Source organism: Rhinolophus sinicus, chromosome 1 (genome assembly GCF_057876585.1).
Source record: "Rhinolophus sinicus isolate RSI-liver-muscle chromosome 1, RSI-T2T, whole genome shotgun sequence".
Classification (NCBI taxonomy): Eukaryota; Metazoa; Chordata; class Mammalia; order Chiroptera; family Rhinolophidae; genus Rhinolophus; species Rhinolophus sinicus.
In genome coordinates this window covers 177,460,858-177,479,475 of record NC_142501.1, presented here as the reverse complement: position 1 = coordinate 177,479,475, position 18,618 = coordinate 177,460,858, and the positions used below count along the sequence as shown (strand labels likewise).

Here is an 18,618-nt window from a genome sequence, read left to right as displayed (position 1 = left end):
TTATCAGAGGCACTGTTCGCAAAAATCTTCTCCCATTCAGTTGGTTTCCTCTTTATTTTGTCGATGGTTTCTTTTGCTGTGCAGAAGCTTTTAAGTTTCATGTAGTCCCATTGATTTGTTTTACCTTTTACTTCCATTGCCTTTGGAGTCAAACTCATAAAATGCTCTTTGAACCCAAGGTCCATAAGTTTAGTACCTATGTTTTCTTCTATGCGGTTTATTGTGTAAGGTCTTATGCTTAAGTCTTTGATCCATTTTGAATTAATTTTGGTACATGGTGACAGATAGCAGTCCAGTTTCATTCTTTTGCATGTGGCTTTCCAATTCTGCCAGCACCGTTTATTGAAGAGGCTGTCTTTTTTCCATTGCATGTTTTTGGCTTGTTTGTCAAAAACTATCTGTCCATATTTATGTGGTTTTATTTCTGTGTTCTTAATCTATTCCATGTGTCTGTTTTTCTGCCAATACCATGCTGTTTTGATTATTGTAGCCCTGTAGTACAAGCTAAAGTCAGGGAGTGTGATACCCCCAGCATTGTTCTTTTCTCTTAGGATTGCTTTGGTTATTTGGGATCTTTTGTGGTTCCAAACAAATCTGATGATTTTTTGTTCTATTTCTTTAAAAAATGCCATTGGGATTTTGATGGGGATTGCATTGAATCTGTACATTGCTTTGGGTAATATGGCCATTTTAACTATGTTGATTCTTCCAATCCATGAGCACGGAGTGCCTTTCCATTTCTTTGTGTCTTCTTCAATTTCTTTTGAAAATGTCGTATAGTTTTCAGCATATAGGTCTTTCACATCCTTGGTTAAGTTTATTCCTAGGTATTTTATTCTTTTTGCTGCAATTTCAAAAGGAATTGTGTTTTTAAGTTTCTTTTTTTGAGATTTCATTGTTAGTATATAGGAATGCAGTGGACTTTTGTACGTTGATGTTGTAGCTAGCAACTTTACTGTATTTGTTGATTGTTTCTAATAGCTTTTTGGTGGAGTCTTTAGGGTTTTCTGTATATAGCATCATGTCATCTGCAAAGAGTGACAGTTTAACTTCTTTCTTCCCAATTTGGGTGCCTTTTATTTCTTTCTCTTGCCTGATTGCTCTGGCGAGGACTTCCAACACTATGTTGAAAAGGAGTGGTGATAAAAAATATATTTTTTTGGAGAAAAGCTGGTTGTAAACATTTAAATGGAAGAAATATAGAAGCCTCTTTTACTCATTGTAATGTTTAATCATGTGAAAAACCAGATAATTTTTTTTGGAGCTCTATCAGTAGAGGGCAGCAAAGTTTCAAGTAGTGTTTTTTCATGTTTCTGAGAAGCTTTGATAAAGGAAAATTCCCCCTCCCCTTTTTTTTGTTGCTCTTAAGTTTATTCTGTCTTGCCTTTTAATGTAGTGCTTTAGTAATATCATATAGGAATTCACTTAAAAACCCTGTAGCTTTGGTTCAGATATTTAGCCAACTGTTCCCTTAGGTGCTATAAATGTTTTCTTAATGAGAACATGTGTTTTTTTCTTTTCTTTTCTGTAATGGTTTAGGGAGTACCAGGGCCTGGAAAATATGACATTAAAAGTCAATTTCAGAAGACTGAAAGTATGACACCAAGTGTAAATGATGCATCACCTGCTTTTCTTTCTCAATCCCAGGTAATGGTCTATAGTCATTTTCATAAGCAGAGTATAATAGGTATAATGTGAAGTCAGCGACGAATCCAGTGATGTTCAGGGAGATTATAAAAAAGGAAAGTGATATTTAAGCAAATTGGAAACAGATATGGCCTGGGCAAAGCATATTGCCAAAAAATGGGGGCAAAATAAAATGAAATAAGATTACAATATTAACAATAATACACATAGATGAATATTTGAATTGAAACCACATATTGAACATTTTCTATTATGCTGATTTGCATACATAAATGTTCAGTTTAGCTTATAAAAAATTTTAGTCTGGGTTTTAAATATACTTTGCCAATGAATATGTAGAGTGTTGGCGTGCAGTCTGTGAAGAGCTGACGTTCTTTTGGAGAAGGTTCTGAAGGCTCTCTGCGGAGCCAGGTGATAGGCCATATATAGAACTGCCACTGGGGCTTTATTAATTATGCGAGAGTCTATTTCACAGTAATCTTTTCACATTGTCTAAGGTATATACTAAAGAGACTTGAAAGTATCTAAGATATTTCTAAGGCAAGAACATTACAATACTAGCAAACTTTTATAATGTGGTAATCTCCAGATCAAAGTAGTTGTGATATTAATTCAATTGTACTATGTACAGCTCTGATTATCTTATTTAACCTGGGAAGGTTATTAACCTTCAGGTGACAGCAGGTGACTACTTTAGTTTTATTGTACCTAAGTGGTACCTCCTTGGAGAGAAGTAGATAGATTGCAGGTATATTTTGGAATTATAATTAACATGACTTTTTTTAATGGGTTAGATGTTGTATGAGGGACTTAAGAATCAAGAATGGATACCAGTTTCTGCCTTGAGCAGCGTGATGGTACTTAAGGTACTACTCAATGTGACTGTGTGGTAATAGGAAATTATGCATGTGTGTGCCCTGGATTTTTAAAAATATTTCCCAGCTAAAACTCTCAGTTTTTATTCTATTTCTGTTCATCTAGTATATAGTCCTAATTTGACATCAGTTGGCATCAATTATAATATTTTAAATATGTTCGCAGAAATGGAGTAGATCATGATACCAGTTTTATTTAAGGGGATGACAAAGAAAGAATAATGGCTCTGGGTAAAAATATGGAGGAGTTAAAACCAATAGGACTGCCTGCTAGGGGTACTATTGGTGTTTAGTTGAATATGAACAAATATACCAATGACTCTGGTAGGAAAAGCAGTAATGAGATTAATAAGATAGACTTAACACACACTTTTTGGTTTATAGGTATAAAGGCAAATTAATTTTCTGAAATATTCATTTTAATTATTGATTTAAGGAGTTGTCTGGTATTTTATCTAAATGCATTGAATTTCTTCATGTCTTCAACTATTAATTTTTAAACATAAGATTTCCTTTATCACAATGTTCTTCCTCTTGCTGTGTATTGGAAACACCTGGGAAATTTCAATACCTTCTAATATCCAGGTGCCTTCTTCCCTATCTCCCAGGGATTGATTCAGTTGGTCCAGCATAGGGCCCAGGCATCAGTAGTTTTTGAACTCCTTGAGTAATTCTATATGCAGCCCGGGTTGAGTATTACAATTTTTAAAATATTGTACTCAGGAACTAAATAATAAGATAGTATTTAGGAGAAAAATTTAGAGAGACTTTTTTGTTGGTTTCATTAATAAATTTATTTTTGGTAGTGTTAAGATTTATCTACTGTATGAAATGCAAGAAACAAGGGAAAATAAGAAACATACATGTAATTGCTTATCTTTACGCAAACACATCAAGGATAAATCAGAAAACAGTGAAATTGGTTACCTGCAGGGCTGCTGAGGAGATGGCGTGGAAGCACTGCTATACTGCTATATGTATATATACATATACATGCAGTTCATTTCTGCTGGCTGGCAGGAGCCAGTTGTTAACTTTTCCAGTTTTGCATGTTGGTTGATGTTATGTTGGTAGTGTAAAATTAGCCACCATGGAGGTGTATTTATATCGTGGAAACAAGCAAATGTTATAAATTTGGACATTTTTACCCCAGTGGCACAGATTCCATGGGGAAATGAGAGGGAGCAACACTTCTTTGAGTAAACCTTTAAAAATATATATTGGTCTTTTAGAAGCATGTCAGTGTTCCACATATTCAAAAATAAAGATTAATAAGAATGGCAAGTGTTCAAAAAAAATCCCTAAAACTGAAAGCAAATGGAAACAAATGAGCCATTGTATTCTAAATGTATACTCTTACCCACATTGAAGGGGAAAAACAAAAGAATAATCCAGGTTACCAAAGTATTTGAGTATATCAGTCTTGGCTAGGATGGAGTGGGGTGTAAGGAGTGCAAGAATTGCATTCTGAATTCTTCTTAGTAGATTGGTTCATTGTAATGATATAGGTGAAGCAATCATGACACTATTTTAGGTGTATTGCAAGGTTGAACAAAAAGTTGCTATTGTGAGCCAGGTTTTCACCATGGAAGAAAGTACATACAAATATGGACCTGGGGGAGGTGAGGTGGAAACCCGTGGAACAGGTTTGCATTGAAAGTTTTGATGTGAACTTATGACTTACAAAAATATGTATGTATACATGTATGTGTATATGACATATACGCACACATGTATGTGCGTCTGTGTATATGTGCATGTGTAGATACAGATATATAGATATGTATTTTAGCTCTGACTGCTGAATGAGTCAAGAAGCAGGGACTGTGCAGAGTAGGTGGAAGATGAACCTGTAACATCTTGTTATGTCAGAAAGAAATGTGTCAAAGAAAAAAAACGATGAGGGCAGATCACAGGGACTTATGAAGCATCTTGAAGGGCCCCCTACTGGTAAAAAAAGTAATTAATTATAAATCATTAAAACTGGCATTCATGAGACCATATGGATAATAAGTAGATAAGTAAGTAGCTAGATAGGTAAATAAATAATTAGGGGAGAAGGGAGGGCTCTTGCTTTCAGTAGAATGCTGAGTGCACACTGATAAATGTAGGTGGAGTGTTGCGTTTGATCAAAGTTAAAAATCACCAGTGAGGTCCAGAGGACATTGTGTGCTTCTTGATGTGATACTCTGAGAAGGGCACAACATCACCTATTTAGTATTCTGTCTGGAAAGGCATAACCTAACATAATTGTGAAGAAAAGGCAGAGAAACCCCAACTGAGGAAGTTTCTATTATACAAAAGAGGGGGTGCTATGTTCTACGAAAGTCACAAAACTAAAAGGAAGCCTTTGAAAATGTTCCTGCATTAAAGGAGACAAGAACAATATCTGATCCTAGAATAGATTATGTATTGGAGGGCAAAAATGCAATAGAGGCATTATTAAACCACCTGACAGATTTGGAATATGAATGGTAGAGTAGATAAATACATCATTGATACATTTACTGAAGTTGATAACTGTACTTCAGATATGTATAAAATTTCCCTATTTTTAGTAAATACACACCAAAGTAAGGATAAAGGGCTATCCATATGTAACTTTCCATTAAATATATATATATATATATATATATATATATATATATATATATATATATATATATATATATGTATGTGCGTGTGTGTGTGTGTATAGAGAGGGAGAGAGAGAAAGATGGAAAGAAGGGGAAATGGATACAGAGAAAGAGACAGAAACAGAGAGAGTGGGCAAACAAACACAAAAAGTAAATGGTATAATATGCAAACAATAGGTGAATCTGGGCCATATACTATCATCTAGAATCTCATATTGAGATAATTTCCTTCAAAAAGTCTATGTGCCTTAGTAAAGTACATAATGCGTTGCTGTATTAGTATGTAGATTATTTTACTAAAAGCTATATATTTTATGTTTTGATAGGCACAAGATCTTAATTCATCTACATTTTCTTCACTCCATTAAGAACTAAATTAAATTCCAGATGTTATATTATTAAGAAGGCAGTTTTTAACTCACGAAGTATAAAAATGTACTATAGTTTCTCACTGGCATATTTTCTTGTTCTTCACCAGAGATTTGCACCTAATAAATCAACCACCCCAGCTCCTGGCACATATAATGAATCTCGAACTGCTTTCAAGTCCTTGAAGAAAACACCAACACTGAAAAATACCCCATTTGGTCAAAGTGCTGCTCGATTCACACAGGTCTCCAGGACAGAGGAAATTCCAGGTTAGGAATTAATCCGTGCATTGCTACTTTGTAGCTATATGCAATTTAATATTCTTAACAAGATGGATGCACTAGAGAGCAGTCATTTCGTTGTTGTTGTTCTCTCATTGGTGTTATCACTTTAAGTCAACAATGCTTTTAAAAAGCATTGTCTATACACTAAACAGATACAAATAGCATACAGTTTTGGTAAGATTTCAATTTGACATGTCACACATCTTAGTTACAATTGTCATTCAGTGAATTTCCTAATTTTCTCTTGGTGGATGAACATATAGAATATATCAGCTATGTAGTCATTGCCAGTAATATAACTTACGACAGTCAGTTTTGTTAAAATTTTATTTGGGTAGTCCAATCACATACTCTAATATTTTCAGTGGGCGTTCTAATATACAGAGCTAAGAGATAGAACACCAAAATAACTTATATAATTGTGATCATATAGTTATCTGTTGTTGCATAATAAACTTCGTGGCTTTGACAAAACCAGGCTTTTCTATTATAGATCATTATGTTGTGGGGTAGCTGGAAGGCAGAGCTCAGATGGTACTGTCATTCAGAGTGCGTGCAAAGAAAGCTCCAGTGTTGTTGCCCCCAGGTAGCTGGTCTTCGAACATGGTAGCTCAGAGCTGCATAAGACCTGGCAGGATGCTGCAAGGCTTTTTATGACCTATCTTCAGAAATCCACTTTCTATCAGTCAATCAAGTCGCTCAGGGAAGCACGTGTAGGGCATGAAACTTCATCTCTCAAAAAATCTGTGGCCACCTTTAACTTACTATAGACTACCCTCTGGTCAGGAAATACTTATATTTTTTTCTATGTATCTTCTCAAGGCTTCCAAAGTCTCATGCAATTAAGGTATAATCTTGAAGTCCGGGATCTTGTTATCTAAGTCAGGGATAGGTGCAGGTGAGGATTCTTGGGTGTGGTACTTCAGATAAACTTCTTGAGTATGACTCCTCTCTATTAGAAGAGCTATGAACTAAAGACACAAGTCATCTGCCCCACACATCCAACACACTATGGTGGGAACGAGTGATGGGGTGATCATACTAAACAGACACTCCTGTTTAAAAAAGAGGGAAAACTGGAGGCCCATAGCAGTCACAGGGCTATAGCAATTCTGAAATCCAACCAGGCAGGCATACGTTGCTATTTCCTTGATTCTGTCTTTTGGGCTCCTGGTTTCATCCTTTGAATCATCCTTCCTTTCTATAAGAAATAGGCTGTGTTTGCAGCTGGAGCTTTCTCAGCCTGCTTTCTGCACACTGAACGTTGGTATCTATAAGCTCCTTTTCATTTTGCACTAGTGTTCCTTTCATTGCAAGTTGGTACAATTCCTTACAAAAAGGTTGTCGGTTTCTTAATTTACAATCAAATCTACTGGACAAAAGCCACACTTGCATGCATGAGGTGTGATCAAATAATACAGTGAATGTTTAAATAAAAAAAAAATATTACAGTAAAAGACACATTGCCATTAATCCTCCTCAAAATACTTTCCCTCGCTTTGAACATACTTATCCCATTGCTGAGTAGTCTGTTTGGCTCTAGCACAGTTTGATTGTCTATTCGCCCACTGGTAGACATTTGGATAGGTTTTATTTCTCTTGGGAAAATACGAGTAGAATTTCTGTGTCATATGGGAAGTATATATTTAACTTTAAAAGAATTTGACAAATTGTTTTTCAAAGTGCCATACCATTTTGCTTCCTTCTAGCAATATATGAGTTATTTCTAAAAAAACCTTTAAGATTTACTCCTTAGCAAATTTCAAGTATACAGTAGAGTATTATTAACTGTCGTAACCATGCAATGCATTAAATCTCCAGAATTTATTCATCCTGCATAGTTGAAACTTGGTACCCTTTGACCAATATCTCTCCATTTCTCTCACTGTCCCGCCTACCCCAGCCCCTGGCAACCACAATTCTAATCTCTGCTTCTATGAGTTTGACTCTTTTATATTCCACATATAAGGTAGATTATACAGTATTTGTCGTTCTGTGTCTGGCTTATTTTACTTAGCATAATGTTCACGTTCATCCGTGTTGTCACAAATGGCAGGATTTTCTTCTTCTTTTTTTTTTTTAAGGCTCAATGGTACTCCTGTGTGTGTAGACCATATGGTAGCTCTGTCTTTAAGTTTTTACAGAATCTCCATACTGTTTTCCACAGTGGCTGTGCCAATTTACATCCACACCAACAGTGTACAGGAGTTTACTTTTCTTCACATCTTCACCAACACTTGTTATCTCTTGTCTTTTTAAGAATAGCCATTCTGACAAGTGTGAAGTGATAGCTCATTGTGGTTTTTATTTGCATTTTCCTGGTTATTAGTGACATTAAGCATTTTCTCACATACCTGTTGGCCATTTGTATGCCTTCTTTTGAGAAATGTGTATTCAGACCCATTGCCCAGTTTTTAATTGGATTATTTTTCTTGTCATCTATGAAAGAATTGTTTACTCAGTTAAAAATATTTAAAAGCATGTTTATTCTTACATATGATATTCTTCATAATTTTAGGTCCTGGGTTTTATAATATCCTGAACAATACTATAATTGACAGCTTTAGCAATAAGTGCTTAAAGAAACAAAAGAAAATTGCTTTTGGTTCTTCTGTTCCTCGGACTTTCTTCTCAGTTCAGAAAGAAGCTTTTGATACTCCTGGGCCTGCTGGTTACCAGGTAATATATGAATAACCAAATAATATTCCTTATGTGGGTTTCAAAAAAAAATTACATGTGACATATACGAGGTCTGACAATTAAGTTCACGAACTCACCCTAGAAAAAATGCTATGTACCTCATTGTTGAATATCAGTATGGTCACCTCTGAAGTACTCTCCTTGGGAAACTATGCACTGACACCAGCGCCTGGTTCACCCTTCAAATAAATTTTGGAACTTTTTTTCTGGAATGGCCATCAGAGCTGTTGTCGTGTTACACTTGATGTCCTGAATGTCATCAACATGTCTGTCTTCCTTTCAATATTTCCTTTATCTTTTGGTAAAGAAAGAAGTCATTAGGGGCCAGATCAGGTGACTAGGGAGGGTGTTCCAATACAGTTATTTGTTTACTGGCTAAAAACTCCCTCACAGACAGTGCTGTGTGAGTTGGTGCATCGTCCTGATGCAGGAGCCATGAATTGTTGGTGAAAAATCAGGTCATTTAACTTGTTCACGCAGCCTTTTCAGCACTTCCAACTAGTAAAGTTGGTTAACTGTTTGTCCAGTTGGTACAAATTCATAATGAATAATCCCTCTGATATCAAAAAAGGTTAACAACTTCATTGCAACAAGTTCGCGAACTTAATTGTAAAATCTTTGTATGCCTCATTATTAAAAGCCATACTATTATTATTGAAATTATTTATTGAGTAAATTATGGTATAAGAATAAAAAATAATTTATTCCACAGCTTTATTTGTAATTTCTTTTTAAAAAATATTTAAAGAGATAAAGAATCTTATTCTTTATTTCTTTGACAATCTCATATGTACTTCATTAACTGCTTATCTTCATTTTTAGATTGCTCCACTGTGTTTTCTGAAAATACATTTAGGTCTTTTTAAATTTAGGTCTTCTTTAAATGCTTCTCAGCTTTATAATTTTTGTGTAGAAGTCTTGCACATCTTTATTAGATTTATTCCCTTGTATCTGATTTTTTAAAAATTCTATTGTAAATGGTACTTTTTAAATATTTGCATTATTTAGCTTTCTGTTATTGATATAAACAAATGTAATAGTCTTTATTAAAGATTTCATAATCCTTCTGCAGGTTCATCTTTAGAAACCTTATTAAAACTTTCACTTTATCTGGATAGTCTAGTTGGACTGTCTTATAGGTGCTCTGCCAAGGTGTGGACCAACCTGGAGGTCTGATTTGAGTGCCCCATCAAACCAATCAATACAAGCTTATGCTTCATACTGGGAATTTCTTGTTCATTGGGAATAGCTGCAACCCTGATTCCATGATGAATGGGGTCCACAGGGTTACCTACACTTACAGTTTCAGAGTGGGCCTGTGCTGAGCCAATCGGTTTTAGTGTGCATGCAAACCGGGACATCTAAGGGCATCACAGACCTGTTATTTGCTTAAATCCTGGGTGACTGCCTGCTAAGAAGTCAGGTGAATGGCCACTGCTTGGGGGTTGCATAACTAGTTATTATGCCAGAATCTTGTTTGTTATCAGAATCAGCCAGACAAATTGCTGTACCAACTAAGAATGGCCATGCACCACCACCTATGGAATTGAGGAAAAGCTATCAACTTTTCAATCTTTTTCGTGCCAGGGCCAAGTGAGGTATCCTATGTTGAGTCGAATTAGGCTACTGCACATGACATTTTTGTTAATTATTCCATTACTATTTAACAGGAAAGCCCTCCTTTTCAGCCTTCAATACTTTTCTCATTGCCCTTTCAGCCTCCATTAATATATTGTCATCCCTCAAGCGTTTGCTAAAATCTTTCCCATGATATGCAGCAGAATATATGTCGAATACTCTTGAGAAGTTCCTATTCATTCTTCAAAACATTGTTTATATGTCACCATTCGTGGAAATCTTTCATTGGTCACATTTTATCCCTGCTCCCACTCCACTATTCCTCCTTTTTGTTATCATGTATTTTGTATGTCTTCAGTAATTGCATGCATCACACTGTATTTGATTATGTCTATGTCCCCTCCTAGTCTATTAGCCCCTGGACGAAAGGAAACTCATCTTTTTCATTTTGGTAGTTCCAGTATCTAGAATACCCCTCATGTATTTTGAGTGGACTGTAGAGTTGTGTAGCTGTAGTAAAAGAACTTGTTAACCATGCCTACTTGGAGAATTTTGTTTTGTTTTCTTTTCGCTTTTAGGTGCCACAATTTAAAAGGTATTTAAACAAATTGGAATGTGTTCATGGGAGGATTATCAGACTTGTGAAGGCACACAAGTTAAAAACATATCATATAAAGAACACTTGAAAGAAGTGAAGATGTTTAATACAAAGGTTTAGAGACTTATGGAAAATAAACCAGACAGCTGGTTTAAAATGGAAAGTTTTCTAATATGGAAAAGAGTTCTTTGTGGCATAAGGCATACAGTGAAGACTAAAAGCTGAAAATTATGAATTTCAGATTTCAGTTCAGTGGAATTAGTTACTAGATTTTGATTTAGCACAGTTTTCAGATATATAATGCAATTTTAAGATGAGAACAAATGGCAGCAACAATGAAAACATAATAAAACAAACCAGAAAAAAGTATGCTTAATAATTTAAAGGTGGCAGTTGTTACTAACTACTTTGAACTGTGATGTTCTGAATGAGTGATGCATTTACTCTTTTATGTTTTATTCATAAACTTTATGGAATTAATTTTTATATTTTTAGAAATTTTTTTTTCAGGTATCTAACTTTTATAAATTTATCTTTCAGAGATTTACTTTCTATGTAAACATTCCCAAGGAAGTTTGTTTTCTATCTAAAAATCCATTTTTATTCTTTTTTATTATTAAGAGCCAGTTCACTGTGGGTGTTTTGTATTTTTGTACATTTTTTTTTAGGACTGTCCTTTCAAAATTGATTGCATAGCCAATAGCTTTGGAAGATAGAGCTAGTGTCTTCCCTTCAAGCTGTGGGCATGCATGCTTACTGCTCATTATAAAAGATTCGGGTTCCCTAGATTCATTGTTTTTTTCTCCTGAAACAAAGCACATTGTATATACAAGTGTCCATTTTATTCCATCTGTCTTGTCCTCATTAGGACTTGAGGGCAGATATCACTGTTGCTAGCATGCTGATGCTCATGCTATTTGTTATGCCATGAGTAATAAGGTCTTTTGTCTTTGACTCAGGAGTCTCATGTCTTCTGCCAGCATCAGTAAACTGTGGCAGGTTAACTTGTTAACTTGAAGTAGGTAAAAATCTCAGCTCCTTTACAGCTCTTACATCCATATATCCTTAACTTATAGATGTTTTCCTTCTATTATTTTTTGCCCGCAAAAGCCCCAGTAGTACATTTGATAGCCTTCTCAAAAGAGCTCTCCTTTTCTGTCAACTTTTTTCTGTTAAACTAGCCAGTTTGTTATTGAGATTCTAAAATAAGAACAAGTTTAACATGCCTTTGCATACTCTAAAACATCTTCATTTTTCTAGATTACTAGATTTTCTAGATTTCTAGATTTTTAATGTGAGTTTCTTTCTTTGACATGTGTATTTTTCTAACTTTTACAGTTCATTCAGTCTGATAGAAGTATATATATTTTTAATGTGGTGAAAAACACATAACACTAAATGTACCATCTTAACGATGTTTAAGTCCTGATGTAAATGTATTTTAAATACATCATGAATGTTAGTAGTTTTTAGAACATTTCTGTTGTATTTTGTTTAAAATGTACTAGAAGTTCATTATTGTGAGTAATCTGACATTTAGATTAAAAAGGATTATTAAAATTATGTGTTAAAATAATTATTTTTAAAAATCCTTATTGTAAACATTCTATTCTCCACTGAAGATATTGAAACAGTATAGCACAGTGATTATAGTGTAGGAGTGCTTGAGTATATATTTTTGCTCTGTCACTTACTTTGTATAAGTTATTTGAACTCTTTATGCCTTAGTGAAATGGAGATCATAATAGTACATATCTCAAAGTATATTGTATTAAATGATCAATTCATGTAAAATACTTTAATTAGCTTCTGGCACATAATGAGAATGCAATAAGTTTTGTTTTTATTATTTTCAATTAAATACTACCTTTAGGTATAACTCAGACTCTGGTAGTTTACACACTATAAGAATGAAAGATACATCCTAAATGTGCAAATTTAAAAAATCCAGTCTGATAAACTTTGTGTTTAACTACAGTACCAATGCATTTATATTTAATGTGGTTACTAATATAATTGTATGTATATAAACTGTATCATTTTATATAATCTACTAGCCCATTTATTTTAGTATTTTTCTTACCTCATCTTTTTTCAAATTAATGAACTACTTTATATTATTCCATATTATCTACCTTTTTTACATTTTAGTTATGCAATGTTTTACTCTTCTTTTAGTGATCACCACAAAAATTATGCATCCTTTACTTTTTGTAATCCAATGAAAAGGATTACTTACATTGCTTTCCCAATAATGCTGACCTAGAACATCTTACCTCAGTTTTGCTAACTCCTATTTTGTTTAATTACTGTCATACATTTTATGTTTATTTATATTTTTAAACCCTGTAAATATTGTTTCCTAAAGTCAGTATTTATTCATATTTACCTACACAATTACCTTTCGTGTTGTGCTTCATTTCTGTCTGCGTTTCTAAGTTTCCTTCTGGAATCATTTTTTTTCTGCCTGGAAAACTCTCTTTAGTGCTTCTTCTGTTGATGATTAATTATTGTAGTTTTTGCCTAACAATGTCTTTATTTAATCATAGTTTATGTTTTTTGTTTAGATTTTTCGGTTGGTATAAATTTTCTTTTAGCGCTTTAAAGATGCTATTCCATTGTTTTGGGCCTTCTGTTATTTCTTTTGAGAAGGGAGTTTGACAGCTTATTTCTTCTCATCAATTTATTGTTTATTGGTATTGTTTTCTTTTTAAAATTAGTCTCAGGTGTACAAAACAACATAATGATTAGACATTTACACCCCTCACAAAGTGATAACCCCCCCAAGTCTACTACCCCTCTGACATTGTATATTGCTATTACAATAACATTGACTATATTACCTATGCTGTTCTTTATATCCCATGGCTATACATACATACATATATATATATACACACACATATACATATGTAATTATACATGTATATAATTATAGTTGACATTCAATATTATTTTATATTAATTTCATGTGTACAACCCAGTGGTTAGACATTTATATAATCTATGAAGTGATTTCCCCTGATAAATTCGGTACCCACCTGGCACCCTATATAATCTTTACAATATTATTGATTATACTTCCCTTACTGTATTTCACATCCCCATAGTGACAGTTATTTTAAAGTCCTGTCTGCTAACTCCAGTATCTGGACCACCTATCAGTCCGTTGTTATTTTCTGTTATTTTTTTTTTTCCTTTTTGAGTGTTTATCATGCATGTCTGTCTTTTGGCATGCCCCATAATTTTTAATAGAATGTCAAATATTGTTTATAATATAGAGACTCTAAATGGTGTTATATTCTTCTAAAGAGATTTCATACTTTGTAATGCAGACCAAAGTCAGATGAGATCACCTTAATCCAATCATGAATTGTTTTTCTAGGACTTAGTTTACTTCTGGTTTGGTCATTTTTAAAAGTACAGTCCTCTGGGGATTTCAGCTGTGAGCCTGATATATTCAGTATCCCTCTCTCTGTCATGTTCTGAACTCTTTTAATACCTCTGTGTTTTAGAATTTTGACTTAGATTTTTAGCATCATTTTGCCCCTCATCCCTTTGCAAACATCTTGATGGGTGACAGAACGTGTTTTATGCCTCCTCAAATCTGCAATTTTTATCATTCTGGCCCAACAAGACCACAATAAGCTTGTTTCTCGGTTCTTTAACAACAGCCCTCTGCCAGGTCTAAATCCAAATTCTTTCTCTATTGCCTATTATCAGCAAATGCACCCAGGGACAAAGCACCTGCAGATTGGTAGCTCACCTTTCTGAGAGTCTACCCTCTTCAGAATCTTTGCGCCTCTTGTCTATAGTGACAACTCTTAGAGTTGGAAGCATACACAACTCTATGAGGCCTTTAAAAATAGGTTTTTGTTATATTTTATTTGGATTTTATTATTTTTAATTATTTGGGTAAAAAATGTTGTCTTTTGTACAATACTTATTCCCCCTAAAATTGAAGTCATCCAATGAGTAATTCATTACTTGTACTTGTTAACTTCTTCCCCTAAACAGAAAAAATTGCAAAATGCTTTTGAACTTCTTTATGTCATAATTTCCATTCCATGTACATGATAATAATAATATTATAAAAGTAAATTATTTTGCAGTTTCAGTAAACATAAAACCACACAAAATAATAATGTTGGCTCAGATGCTCTATATTTGTAGGCTTTCACATTTCTAAGATGTGACTGCTATTTTTCTGTTTTTGAAAGAGATAAAATCTATTTTCTTCTGAGTGACTAGTTAGGAATAATAATATAATATTATGAGAAAAAGAGTGGAAAAGCACCAATTTCAGCATTTAGGGTAGAGAGACACATAGTTTCAAAGTTATAGTATGTGAGGGATGGATTTTTTAGTAGATTGGTGTTCTTCAAAAATGAAGAAAACGATATCCAAGTATTCTACTAGGTATAAAATTTGAAGTATTAAATATGAATATCAAATTCTGAAATAAAAACAGTGAAGTATGCAAAAATGGGAAAATAAATTCTCATCCCTTTTGTATACATAAAGAATGGTTATAGATGGCTACTGCTCATTCTGGTTTAAATTATTAAATGAATCCAAATGGTTTAATTGTATGATAAATTGGAAAGTATCATATTGCAAGGATTATATAATGGCTAATTAAATTTTTGATTACATACTTCATCTAGACTATTAATTTACATCTTCAATGCATATAAAAATTATGATATTTAAGAGGATGTGGATCATTTCTAATAGAAAATGTATTAATCCAAGATTGTCACAAAATCCATTTAAATAGTTATTGCTATTATATTTTTATTCCACGTGTTAATAGTTAAGTATTAACAAATAATACTGTATAATTGGCTGAATATCTTATATAGTATAGAGATTACAACTTTCCTGGTTATGAATCAGAACGAGAATTGATGTCTGTATTTGACATTAGAGTATAGCTAATAACTCACCCCTAATATGTTTAAATAATGTATGCAGATCCATCTTACTTTCTTAGAGGTTCATATAATCAACTCTTTTTCCATTTTAATATCTCATTAACTTGAAGGCTTTTACTTCTATATTCCATTTAATTTTTCTTTTTTTGAATATATGTCTGTAATGATAGAGCAATATTGATGAGCTTCATTGCAAACTTATTACTTATAGTGCCACTTGTATTGACAAATATAAATGATATACTCCTTTCAACATGCTTTTTGGAATTCACAGGTCTGTGGAATTTCTGATGAACCTCCTCACTTGACTAGTCGATGTACTGCTTTTTTGTCAAGAACAGAAAGAACTACTAAACTAGTCAATATGGTAAGAAGACTCTTTATAACCAAACTTATTTGTAATCTGAAAATCTCAGAGTAGAATGTTATATTATGATCTGAGAGAGGTACCCGGGAGCCTGTTGTAACATCTTTGGCTAGTATGATACTTCCATATTTTCAAAATTCAACAAAATTCTTGAAGCTAAACAGAAGTCCAGCATTGTTCCGTGAGAGAATATTACATGGAACATCTCCTGGAGGATTAGAGAGCATTCATTCCTAGGACATATAGGAAAACTGAACTCGTATTACATATGAAGTGGAATTTACCTTAGCCTCAATTCAGTTTAGTCATAAGTGTAAATTTTTTCTCTTTTCAATTTGAATCTATCTTAAAACCCTAGAATCTTCAGAGATTTTTTATCCCCATTAATCTGCATTTTATACTGTGTTGATATGAATTTTTCTAACTGAACATTCATTTTTATAGGTACTGAATAAGTAGAAATAAGTAAAGCAGATACAATTTAAAAATGAATGCTTGACTGTTTCATTCAGAATTAACTTATTAAAAGATCAAAGTGAAATTTACAGTTAAAAAGTTAGATTTCTGTGTATAGGTATTGTTAAAACAAATTTTAATAGAAATTGGACTATCATTGTAAGATATTAATTACAAATGAGCAAAACAGGATCATCAACCAGGGTTTAAAATGAAGCCAATCAACCAGAAAAGTAGCACTGCTTGCTGAAATAATACTACTAGGTGCCTGATGCTAAGACTTTATTTATAAAGCTTTCCATGATGAAATAACTGGTACAAGATTAGGATGAACTAATTTAAGTACAAATACAATGCTAGTTAAATTAATATAGCTGTGAATGTCTAGGATATCATAGGAATTAGATTAATTTGGTGAGAGCCATTCAGAAATGGGTTTATTTTTTCTGAAACATCAGTTGACTGAATCTAAGAGATGGAGTCAAAATTAGCATCAGGTTTCATGAGATTTTTTTTTTTTGTAGATATAAATTCAAAAGACAGTTTAAAATCATCTGGCAGTGTTCTTGACATGTAAGAGATTCTCATAATTGTTAAATAAATGTGTTGTTTTAATAGATCATTTCTTCATCTTGAGGAGTTTAAAGATTGTTCTGTGTTTCTCAAGTGAGTCATGCAACCCTTAGGTTCCACGGTGAAGTGTCATAAGTAATTTATTACTAATATAAAGCTTTTATATTTAGGGATATTTACAATGGATTCATAGTTATTTCTGTCATAATATTATAGCTACTAGGAAAAAACAATGCGAATCTCTGTGGGTACCCATGGGAATGCGTGTGTTTATGTTATACTTTATGTTTGTAGTGAAAACAGATGGAGATCTGCCTTAAAGGAAGATGAGTTGCTCTACCAATTGCTCCTATCTAATATTTACATTTTTCTCTTTTAACTTTGTCTCTAACTGTATCTGGAAACTTCTTTTTGGTGTTTTGTTTTTGTTTTGGCAGGAAACACTTGGCAATTAAAAGCATTGGGTGAGACTGTGCTTACCCAAGAAGCAAAATAGTTTTAGTCATATAGAATACATAGAATACTTTGGTTTTTGAATCCTTTTGCAAATGAGAATATCCTTCAAACATGCAGGTGTATAATATGTATCTAATGAAAAATCCAACTTACTGATCTCAAATAAAAATTGATGTCAAACTTATAAAATAATGGAATTAATTTTATAATTTTTATTTCAAATACAAATATTAGAAAATTTACCTCCTGCATACTTAAAATTTGTGTATATGGTATGCTGCAATCTTGAAGGAAGGCATATAATTTAATTTTCAACATTTTACATAAAAGTTTCACAAAAGTATTTAAAAGCCCAGACTTCTTGTTTCAAATGAAATACAAAGCACATACACATCTCCCTTCCTTTTACAAGTTCCCAATGAAATAATTAAAAAAAACTATGATATAAGCATTAATTGGATATAAAAAGGACAAAGAGATTGAAAATATGATAAATGGAGGCTAAACACAAGCCATACATCTGTTTATTAGACATTCCAGAAACAGAAGGCTGAGATAGTAGTTGGGAGTATTTGATACAAACAACAGTAAGTTATCCTGAGCTGAATAAAGACATAAATGTTCAATTCGACTAGTTCAACAAAATACCAAGGAGGATGAATTTTAAAAGACATATGTTTTTCACATTGTTTTGCATTTTCAGAAGACTAGAACTAAACAAAACACCCTGGAAGCTTCCAGAGAAAAAAGTAACTGAGTTCCTTACAAAGGGAAGAGAAACATACTTAGATCAACATTTTCTCAACAGCATTAGCAACATTTCAGAGCTACGAGATGATGGAATATATTTCCCCACATTTCTGAGAGAAAATAATTTTGGATATTAATTTGAGGATTATCCGATAACCAATAATTTTGGATATTAATTTGAAAATAATTCGAGAATTCTGCCTCCACCTAAAATTTCAGTTAAATAAATCAAGAAAAACAATTTTCTGACATGTAAGAGCTCTGTTCTAGCAAAATGAAAAAAGGGAAGCAAGCCCAGGGTGACATAAACCGAGTGAAAAATAGGAAAAGCATTTTCCAGATGAAGTAAAGTGAAAACAAACTAATAAAGAAGGTGCTTTTAGCTCATGCTT

General features: G+C 33.2%; 1 protein-coding gene across 1 annotated transcript in view; it reads left to right on the top strand.

Annotated features, from left to right (window-relative positions):
* STPG2 (sperm tail PG-rich repeat containing 2) overlaps positions 1–18,618 on the top strand; it is a 517,806-nt gene that overhangs the window by 87,323 nt on the left and 411,865 nt on the right. Inside the window, exons 7-10 of the mRNA XM_088792041.1 lie at positions 1,540–1,647; positions 5,637–5,796; positions 8,330–8,490; positions 15,899–15,991. Of these exons, the coding sequence (XP_088648167.1) occupies positions 1,540–1,647; positions 5,637–5,796; positions 8,330–8,490; positions 15,899–15,991 (522 nt within the window). The remainder of the gene's footprint in view (positions 1–1,539; positions 1,648–5,636; positions 5,797–8,329; positions 8,491–15,898; positions 15,992–18,618) is intronic.